This window comes from Corella eumyota, chromosome 7 (genome assembly GCF_963082875.1).
Source record: "Corella eumyota chromosome 7, kaCorEumy4.1, whole genome shotgun sequence".
NCBI classification, from domain to species: domain Eukaryota; kingdom Metazoa; phylum Chordata; class Ascidiacea; order Phlebobranchia; family Corellidae; genus Corella; species Corella eumyota.
Window position 1 is genome coordinate 2,140,479 of NC_137496.1, and position 11,272 is coordinate 2,151,750.

Here is an 11,272-nt window from a genome sequence, read left to right on the forward strand (position 1 = left end):
ATGGAGATTTTTGTTTAGACATGTAGCACAAGCGTCGCTATATTTAATATTTATCCTCCCTATTTATTTATATTTCTAGACATCATTTTACATATACTAGCTCGTGCTTAAACGACAATAACATAAAAAATACGACTTATTACAAGATTTCTTCCGTTTTATTACAAGTCAATGTAGGGACAAATATTAAACATACAAACACTTTAAATGTGCATGCAGACCTCTTCCTTAGAACTTTTTAAGTTGTGTAGTTTACAAATGTTTAAAGCAAAATAAAACACAATAGAGCAAGAGCTTGTTTGTACAAAACAATTTCAATACAGCTTTAAAGCAAAAGAGTGAAAGAAATTAGTTAAGTTCAATATTATATAGTACAGCAACTTTATTAAAGTGTTAACAACATAAATATTCACATTAAAAAAAGTTTGATGGAGTAAAACAGGATTTACAATTCAGAATGTTTGCAAATAAAGAAATATTTTTGAAACGTACTACAAAAATCTCTAAAAAACTAATAGCACAAACACCCAAGAGATTTAAAGAGCAGCAATTTACCTTGAATAAGAGATTGGTAATTTAAGAAAAGAAGGATGTACTTTAAAATAATATTTAAATGCCTTTAAATTTCTGTAAAAACAGAAAACATGCATTGCATGCTGATTTATGTGTACGGTTAATGAAAAAATAAATTAAATAATTGTCAAAACGAGGTTACCCTATTGTGAAAAATACTGACAACCAAAATTTCCTAAAATAGTGTAAAAAATATAACTGTATGCTTATCCCTCCCAAAAATCATGTGAACCTTTTCCATTAGCTTTTGGTTTTACAACCCCAACAATTGAACTTTTTGGTTTTGGAACTGCAGCAGATTTTAACTTTGGAAAAGCTTTAGAACCACTAAAACAACAAGGAATAAAAATTTAATTAAAACATGTAAACATTAAATTATAATTTATTTTAAAATTGAGCTAATAAAGTAAGTTATCTATTTTAAATGTAACAAACTTACTTTGTAGGTTGATGATCAGCACTTTGTCCCCTGAAATGTAAAAAAAAAAATTTTAAAAATATATATAAATAAAGGTGTATATATATTTTACATAAAAGTCATATTAGCATACTTGAGTATTCTTTTCTCCTCCTTCATGACCTTTTTCTTTAAAGATTGCTTGTAAGCCTGAATGCCACCAGTCCATGGGGTTATGGTTTGATTTTCACAAACCCAAATTTCTTTTGCAACCTTACATAAAATACAATGACATTTTAAACACATGACAAATTCTAAGTTAAAACAAATTTTTAGCAAACAAGAATAAACTGAAGTTCTTTTTGTAGTGATTAATATCAATCTTACCTGGTTAATTAACCTAAAGTCATGAGAAACCAACATCAAGCCCCCGCTGTACTCATTAATAGCCTCAGCAAGAGAGTCAATAGTTTCAATATCCAAGTGATTAGTGGGTTCGTCAAGTAATAAAAGGTTGGGGGTCTGAGAGGCTAACCATGCAAATACAACACGACATTTTTGACCGTCTGATAACTTCTTGATAGCACATAACTAAAAACAAGAACATGTGTATATAAAAAAGACTTTTCATATGGACTTAAGGGTGGCAAAATTTTTTAATTTTATGTATACCTGCTGCTTTCCACTGATTCCATATCTTCCAACAATTTTTCTTAACTGCTCAAGATCTTTGACATCAGGGTAACACTTTTGCATGTACTCAACTGGAGTTAGACTAACATCAAGATGGTCTTGTAAATGTTGATGATATCGAGCAATCTTTAAGTGACTGTGTCGACGGATTATACCATCAGTTGGACTTAACTACAAGACAAATTATAGGTATAAACATAATGATAACCCAAAAACACATACAAAAATGTAAACTTTACAAGTTACAAACATTAAAGATTGAACAGTTTAGTTGCAGCAAATTTTGAATACCTCTCCCGATATAAGTTTTAGCAAAGTCGATTTTCCAGCTCCATTTGGTCCAACCAAAGCAATTCTTGTATCTAAATCTGCCCCAAATTCTAAGTCTCTGTAGATCCAAGGCTAAAAAAGTTTTAAAAAAGTTAGCTTAAAATTTAGATATTAGATAATTAAAAAAAAATATAGAAAAAATTACTGTGTCGTCAGAATAACGGAAGCTGATTTTTTGAACCATCAAAACTGGAGGTGACAATTTCTGACAATCAGAAAAAGAAAAATTAAAAGAATGTTCGGATTGTACTCTTTCAGTTAAACCTAAAAAATAATTTTATAAACATTTTTTTAACAAATTTATAACAAATTAGGTTACTTTGATAATAAATGACAAAAATATACATACCCTTTTCCACCATTTTTGCAAGTGTTTTTTCTTTACTCTGCGCTTGTCTGGCAAGTTTAGCGCTACCATGGCCAAACCTTGCTATGTAGTTCTAAAACATTTGAACAATATATTTATATTGTATTATAAATTTAACTATTTAAAAAAAGGCTAAATGAAATTACCTTCATATTACTTATTTCATCCTGTTCTTTGTTGTATCTCTTCATTTGATGTTCTTCCATTTCTTGTCTTGTTTTAATAAAAGCATCATAATTACCCTGTGATGACAAATAAAAAAATGAAATCAACATGCAAAGCACAACAACAAAAAACTCAAAATGGTACTTAGTTTTACAACTACTTACAGAATAGTAATGTAATTTCTTTAAGTTCATGTGAATAATTCTGGTGCAAACTCCATTAAGAAAATCTTGAGAATGTGAAATTAAAACTAAAATGTTCTTAAATCTGAAAAAAAATGTTAATTAGTTTAACAAACAGATTACAGAGGTTAAGATTAAAATAATTTTACAACTTGACTTACTTTTTTAACTCTTCCTCAAGCCAGACACAAGCGTCTAGATCAAGATGGTTTGTCGGTTCATCAAGGAGTAACAAGTAGGGCTTTAAAAACAACGCCCTTAAATATAAAAATGTCAAAGTGTTAATAAAGAAAAGATTACCAAATCATTGTCCAAATTAACGTCGCAACACATCAAAACTTTAAATAAAACAAACAATTTTTTTTCAACAAAACTTATTTTTACCTTGCAAGGGCTACTCTCATTCTCCAACCACCAGAAAAGTCAGACAGTTTTTTCTTTTGCATTTCTCCAGTGAAACCGAGACCGTGTAGAATTCGAGCTGTTTGTACCTCAGCCATATCTGCTCCAAGCTCATCCAACCTTTCGTATATCTTAAACAGCTCCTCACTTTCAGCTAAAAATAGGTAATTTAAATTATAATATAAAAATTGATTAATAAAAGAAATTATATATAAAGTTTATATACAATTAATATAGCCTATAAAAATTAATCTACTTACGATCAGTTTGCATAATCTGTTCTGCTTCTTCTTCCAATCTATGCCTTTCATCGTCAACATCCAGGACATACTCCAGAGGAGTTTTATCACAAGAGGGCGCCTCATGTTGCAGATGAAAACTGTCGATGTGCTTTGGAATTGGAACCTCCCGCTGGCCAAGAGTAGCCAGCATCGTAGATTTACCTATTTACATGTAAAGGTTAAGGTTATCAAAATTCATGTAAAGTGGGAATAAATATAGGCTTATTAAAAATAAAACTAAACTCTAAACTTACCACATCCATTTGGTCCAATAAGTCCATAACGATTTCCAGTATTCAACTCTAAGTTTGTGTCTTGAAACAAAACCTAAAACAAAATTGTTTTACAAAAAAAGACCCAAGGTAAAATACCTATATGGACTTAACATTTAGGCCAACATTGACTTTCTTTAAACTAAATGCTACCAGAACACATTCACATTAAAGAACACATACTTGTCCATGATAAGTGCACGAGTAGTTGTGAATATGTAGATCTGATGAGATAGGGTGAGAAGCCAATACTCCTGTACATGATCTCGCTGCTTTGTCTTCACACTCTTGTGTTATTGACATCCCCTTAAGACTATTGACTATAAAACAAATTATAGAAGTTTAATTTAAGTTATAATAGGTAAAAAAAATTCAGATAAATAAATTAGACACAAACCAAAATATATTAAAGATGAAGCTAGAAAAAAGAGAACCACACATACCTGCTTTTTTAATGGTGGCCGGAGACCCATTTAGAGGTGAATCAGTTGTCGTAGGAGTCCTTGTTCCATCTGTTGAGGATTCGTTAATGCTCTTTGGCTTAAGTCGGTTCTTTGCTGCTTCTTTCTTTTTGGCTGCTCGTCGTTTAGCTGCTTCCGAAGGCATTTTAATAATTCAATAATAAGAAAAATTACCTAGTTAGTATTATATAAATAAGTGTATGTAGTTCTGAAAACAAAAATCGTTTTAAGTTTATTGTGGTTATCCATTTAATTAGTCTCAACAGCTTCTTTGTCAAACAAAAGACAAATTATAACACAAATAGTAAACAAACTGATAATGGAAATTTTGGCTTGTTTCCTGATTAACTGAACCTTAACGTTTAAACGAGTCTCTGATTTTTAATTCCTACCAGGCTGTGAGTGATTAAATGATCTGATTAAACGGTTTTTGGTGAATTTTACATAGAAAAATCACCAGCTGGAAAGGTGTTAGGGCTTAACAGAAACCAGCTGGCCTCGTCTAGATTAAAACGTAGTTGGAAACTTTCTCGAAATACAAACTGACGAAATAGAAAAAATCTTGACTTCAAACCATTTTTGCTTTTATTGCTTATACCAAAGTTAAGTAATAACATAACATACAAACACATTATAACTGTATTAAACACATACTTTAGTTAGTAACATGCTTAACACTGAAAACTTCCACACAAAAACTTTGTAACGTAGCGATAAATAAATTACGCGGTGTGATTGCGCAACACTCGTGCGTTTACGAAAATGAAGGAACGAAAAATGAAGGAACAGAAAAATAAAAAAACGGAAAATGAAGGAAGCGGAAAATGAGAAAACGGAAAAAAATACAAAAATGAAGGAACGGGAATTTAAAAAATGTAAAAAAAGAAGAGGCGCAATCTTAAAAAACTAAAACGCAGAAATCAGTTAACTGTTTATTTGGGGTTTGAACAAAAGGTTAAACAAGATAAGTTTGAATAAAAGGTTAAACAGCCCCTACTGTAAGTTAACTCTTCTAGTGTAACCATATAGAAGGTGGATTACACGCCTTCTATACCTAATAAGTTAATGTACAGAGCTATATAATTTAAGCCAAGGAAACCATGTTATACCTATGTATATTATTAACCAGACCTTACTTAAAAAGCTTTTAAATATGGACACTACACTGCCAATGTTAAAGGTGAATTAATTCAAGAAAATATATCTAGATGGCATTTAATTGTGAGGCAACACTAGGAATTAAAATTATGAATTTTATTTGTACTATGCACTTTGTTTACTACCTCAGCGGCGTTGATTGCTGTTGACAGTACGTATAAAAAACAACAACAATTAAAGGCAATTGCAAATAACAAGAAAATGCAGGTTAATTATTAAAATGTATATACAGTTTCACAGAGTTAAACTTGATTTATAAAACTTCAATGATGTTAAACCAAATATTAAAATTATGTTACTAAACAGTAAGCGACTTGCACAAGCTTTATAGTAACACAATATTAATTTTTTGAATACACCTCAAGTCTAAGCGTCGCGCTTAGTATTAAAAAAATAACTAATTGACGTTATAAATCTGAAATAGATAACGCTAAACAATCTAGAATTTTAAAGCGCTGGTCGATAATGTTTTGGCGTCTAAAATTCTGATGTCATTTCGCTTACAAGCGCTTAGGTTTTGTTATAGTACGGCCAGAAAATATTCCAGAATATTGCAAAAATCATGAATACAATGTAAACAGCAAGACCGACCCAAAACAGAATCTTGTCTCTTAAGTTTTTCTTAAAGTTGTAAAGCACCATAAGGCCCATGGTTAAACCGGCGATGGCACCTGCCACATGTGCCACGAATGACACCTTTGTGCCACCGGATGTCGTGTTTTTGAACCGACGGTAAATGGAGTAGCCAAAGTCGGCACATACTGTAAAAAAAGACAATTTGTTAAAGGGGTAGTTTGTTGGCTAAATATGAAAATTTAACCACCTTGTGCAAATAAGATAATTAAATACTTAAGATTGTGTTTTTATGGATTTAAATTACTTACAAACAAACAATACAAAGATCGTTCTTAAAAGACTGGATAGCTTATGCATAACATCTCCATTCTAAAGACAAAAAGCATGTGATTAACAATCAGGCCAACAAATTATTAAAGTAAAATTATGATTTGATTTTTACCAATATGACATTAGCAAGTTGGGCAGTAAACAAGGCGTAAACTCCTCCGCTAGCTCCAACCAAAACCGTGTAAGGATCGAATATTGAACTTCCAAGAGAACCTGGATAAAACATGTAACATTTTTATTCAAATTATTTAGTAACCTAAAATTTTTTTAAACTGTATATAGTGTATGATGCAAAATTTGTTTTCTTTTGTTACATTTAATAAAACGCCGACCGCTTTTTAATTTCCAAATTTTATTTATTTTAAATATTCCAAGTATTTAATTTCTCGTTCCCTAAGGACAATTCAACGTTGACCACACAGTTAAACTATGTTTTCCCTATTCAGTTAAACAGGAACTTGAAATATAAAGCGTTCCTAGAAACTGAATTATATTGGCACCTCGAAACGTATATGCATCATTTACTGCACCCGCAACATTTACCTTGTTATAAATATTTAGTGTGACTGAGTATAGTAAAAACACATATAAGTAACATTTGAATTATGCATTAGTTTGACCAATATCATGCTTATTGTTAAATATATACTTTTGTGGGCGGGTTCTTTATGTTATAATACGATTTGCAAGGTTTTTGTGCTTCAATTTTGTTATTTTAATGTCGACAATTTATTAAATTTACTTAGTACAATAAAGAAGTGATTTTGATTTAAACTAAAAAGCAAATGTGTTAAATAATGTATTAGACGATAAGATTAGGATCGAAATCTCGCGAGTTGCGAATGCTTAATGCTGCAAAGTATACATTTAATGGATTACGCCTGTACAAAAGTATTGTCTTCACAAGTCCAAACTTATAAATTATTTACTACTTTACAATATAGTGTTACCTGCAATAACGCCAGCCATGTAGATTGCCCCAACCCGAAAACCCCCGTGTACCATCTCCAAGGGAATACCGAGTAATAGTTGTATTATTAGGTTGAAAAGTATATGCTCCAACCTGCGTAAAAGTTAAATACGCATTAGGAAATCATGTTTGAAAGATGCATAAACACTAAGTTAAGATAATTGGCACTTAAAAACGCTACAGAAAAACAACAAATTATAGGCTTGGTTTATTTTAAATGGTAAGGCGAATTTTACGCTTGAAATGCAAATGTTTACTGGCCCAAGTTGAGATAAATTATACCTGAAGCCACTAAAAATATAAACGGATAACAAAAGAAAAGCTTAACTTACAATTTACATATGAATTAAAATCAAAAACAAATATTTTAAGCGAGATAAAGCACGAATAAGATTTGCATTTATTTACATTATGTAATCTACACTACACAGTATAAATTAATTTAAATATATCTTACCCAGCATGTAGTAACATGTATGTGAGGAACCGCCACACCTCTTGTCTTTTGGCGGGATTAAAAATTAAAGGACTTTCAAGTAATGCTGAATCGTAGGACAGCCATTCTCCATATGTTGCTCCATAATATATGTAGACTATAACCTAAACGAAATGTCGTTTTAAAATTGATAGCACGTAAAATAAATCATTTTTTGATTTAAATTGATGGTGGAACGGCGTTAAATATTGCATACATACAAGCCTCTAACTCGAAATAACTTCGTTGTATTACAGTTTCTACATCAAAATAAAATTACCTCTGCCAAACTAACAAGTATCATAAACAGTGGAGGTGGTAGGCATGAATAGTGTTCGTAATATATTTTCTTGTCTTGCTCGTTGGTTAGTACAAAACTACCTACAAATTTAACCCCCTTGTTGAACATGGTAAGCTCCTCTACATCTATCCCAGTTCGAGTTGCCACCACTTCTGGATCTTGCTCTTCCTGTAAAAACAATTTACATAAGTTCTATATTTTAATAACCTAATGCTTGACAATATAATATAATGTAGAAATATCGGAATTATTTCTGTACAAGATTATTGATTGATATAAAGTGAAACGAAGCGGAATCTTAAAACAGAAATACCAAAGGAAAGTTGGGGTATAAAATGTTAACGAAATATTTGTAGAACAGAATGTGAAAAACATTGGTTGTAACAGAAATAGCTGAAATATATTTGTGGACTGTAAAAAAATGAATAAGATTTTTGGAATGGAACCAAAAAAATAAGATTTGTAAAATTGAAATAACTGATTGAAATAGAAATAACAGAATGGGATTTATAAAAAAAATAACGAAATAAGACTCGTAGAATAGACATACCTGATTAAAATTTGTGGAATGAAAATAACAGATTGAGATTTATAAAATAAAAAAAAATAATTGAGGGGTTGAAATAACAGAATAAGATTTGTGGAATAGAAGAACCAGAATAAAAACCTGGGCACTCAAATGGACGCAATTTGTTTATTTAAAGTATTAGAACAGAGCTTACTGGAAATAAGAGCGTGGAGAAGACAAAATTAAATTTGTTGAAATTCAAATAGCAAGTTAAAAGTATTTATAGCTGTGTTGAGTGAGATACGGAACACGGTCTTAAGTTAAAGCCTTTAACGTTTTTTATTTTAGTTTTTGCCATATTTAGTTTCAATTTCAGAAATTCCCTATGTATGTAGTATTGTGCAAACTATTTTTTGTAAGTACATTACGTAACATGGTCATTACAAAATGATTCATTATTATTAAAACGAACAATACCCAGAGTACTTACCAAAGTTTCCAGTTCTTCTTTTGTTATGTATCCATCTCTGTTTGTATCAGCGTACATAAGTAGCTTTCTGATGGTATTCTCTGAGAGACTTGTTCTGTAAAGTTCTACTATATCTTCAAATTTATTCACAGGTATTTTGCCGTTGGAACCAACATACTAAATTTAAAAATAAAATTGAAAGTATAAAACAAAAAATGTCATTTTATTAATAAGAATATAAAATAAAGCTTACCTCGTCAAAAATCTGCGAAATATCCTGCAAAAAATAAAAAAGTTTACTAATATTTGTAAAAGTTGTAATGGTTGATTAAACTTTTAAACTACAAAACGTTAACGCGTTATTTTTACTTGGAAACAAATAATCGTGATTGATAAACATGATATATTTTTTAACAATTATTAACAAAAGCTTGTCCTTACTTTTGTTTTGGATTCGCCTCGTTCTACCATTCCAATGTTGCTCATTTTGATATTTACTTTTCTAACTTTGACTTTAAATCAAATAACACCTCGCCCTGTTTATTCAATACACGCTTTATTAAAACAGAAACCTGTAATACAACAAGCTAAATTTAAAAAATGAAATAACTTCTGTTTACTTGAAGTCTGGCGTATTTTAGAACTTTTCGGTATATGCTTTACAGGTAGTAAGTACTGAACTGCTTTATTAACTTTATAGCCAAATCATACTTCGTTTTGTATATATGTCGCTGACGATTTTTAGCTAAATACGTTACGTTATGGTTTATTTAAACACTGTTAACTTAGCTGATCGTAGTGACGATATCACTGTAAATATTTGCTGACATAAGATTTGTTACAATTTGAAACAACGGAAAATTTCGATCTGAAAGCCCGGGATAACTTTTGTTTACATAGTACAAGTAAGTAATTTGCCCGCCCACTTACTAGAAAGCTGTTGACCCATTCTTTACGCCCATAAAATGTAACTGAAGTTTATACCTACCAACGTTTAAAGTTAATACCTACCAACATTTACTTCAGTTTTTGTGATCGTTCAAGCTTGTGCTATACAACGTTTTATGACTAACAAACTTTTACAACTTATTTGCTTGTTAAATTGGATTTGGGTCTTATAACCTATTTTCCTATCACCTTTACTGTCGTTATTCAAGCACAAACTAATTATCTTTCAGTACAAAAGCCGTAATTTTACGCTGTGCTTGCGACAAACTGCGACCTTACTAATGTCGTAAAACCATATTCTATAACTATACAAAGTTTACTACTCGATATAAAAAACATTAGGCAACATTTAGTCACTTGTTATGTTGCAACAGTCGATTGATTTAGTGGAAATTTGTGCCTATAATTAGATAGTAACGTGATAGTAATATTCGTCCATTGTACGTTATAGTACGTGTGATAGTAATATTCGTCCATTGTACGTTTGGAGAAAAGACTTTGTTTTAAATACAATTTTTATTCTCAATTTAAAAGCCGAGGGGCATATCATTATAACTTTTAAATGGCCTTATAAAATCTCAAACTTTTAAATATGAGTTCATCTTGAATGGGAATATTAAAATAGAATAACATTTCTTTAAGGTTACAAAGGCTAATGTGATTGTCATATTATTTCCTAACAGCAACAAAACATTGTAATAGTTTCACAATTGTTTCCGCCCTAAAAATATGTGATTGACTTTTCCATTCAGCCGTTTAACTACGTTTTGCGAAGTTTAAATCATTTTCTGAGCATACAATTACGTTATAGAGCGAACTTCTATACTAACTGTACATACTTCTCATTAATATAACCATAAATACTTGCCAATTTGTGTACTGTTATTTGAGCACGGAAGGTATAATAGATTGGTTGACTAGTCAATTATTACTGAAATCCATTCTTTTAACCAAAACAAAGTTAAACAGTCTTACTTTGACGCGAGCTAAAACTTAAGTACCAAAAAATGAACATTAAAGCTGCACATTTTAGCTTTTCAATGCTGCTTTTAGCGCACACCTTGGTACTCAAACAGTCAACACTGAACAACGTAGTCGTTAGTGGTCGAGTTTTCGTCTGATATGCCTGAGTGCTTTATATTCGATCGCTTCGTATTTACAAGCGGTCACGTGGCCAGCGGGAAGTTTCATAAAAGCGAAAAACTTCACGTTGTTACCACCAGTAATATATTAGCTTTTGTGATGCTGTGTGTCGTATATATATAGCTTTTACATAAGGTGAATTTATTTATTCTATATTTAACATTGGCTCAACAAAGGATTTATATTTTCGCTTCCTAAAAAAATTACGTAATTTAAATGACCTTTTTGTTGTTTAAAATACAAAATTTAACGAGCCTCTCCGCTACATATT

The 11,272-nt window shown here is 30.8% G+C and overlaps 2 protein-coding genes across 2 annotated transcripts; both read right to left on the reverse strand.

Moving 5' to 3' along the window:
* Positions 1-145: 145 nt before the first annotated feature.
* Positions 146-4,327, reverse strand: LOC145760434 (ATP-binding cassette sub-family F member 2-like). The gene is made up of 16 exons (XM_082574323.1): positions 4,106-4,327; positions 3,846-3,982; positions 3,645-3,717; positions 3,370-3,552; positions 3,092-3,263; positions 2,869-2,964; positions 2,690-2,792; positions 2,507-2,602; positions 2,343-2,433; positions 2,139-2,257; positions 1,955-2,065; positions 1,643-1,834; positions 1,358-1,561; positions 1,125-1,243; positions 1,013-1,042; positions 146-900 (listed from the first exon to the last, which is right to left on the reverse strand). Exons 1-16 carry the CDS (start codon positions 4,266-4,268, stop codon positions 780-782), a joined length of 2,010 nt encoding a protein of 669 aa, XP_082430449.1. The 5' UTR covers positions 4,269-4,327; the 3' UTR covers positions 146-779.
* A 1,041-nt stretch (positions 4,328-5,368) lies between these two features.
* Positions 5,369-9,484, reverse strand: LOC145759166 (rhomboid-related protein 2-like). Its single transcript, XM_082572927.1, has 9 exons — positions 9,352-9,484; positions 9,164-9,187; positions 8,932-9,087; positions 7,913-8,101; positions 7,615-7,757; positions 7,138-7,250; positions 6,300-6,400; positions 6,166-6,226; positions 5,369-6,042 (listed from the first exon to the last, which is right to left on the reverse strand). The coding sequence occupies exons 1-9, from the start codon at positions 9,394-9,396 to the stop codon at positions 5,792-5,794; spliced, it is 1,083 nt and encodes a 360-aa protein (XP_082429053.1). The 5' UTR covers positions 9,397-9,484; the 3' UTR covers positions 5,369-5,791.
* Between the last annotated feature and the right edge of the window lie 1,788 nt (positions 9,485-11,272).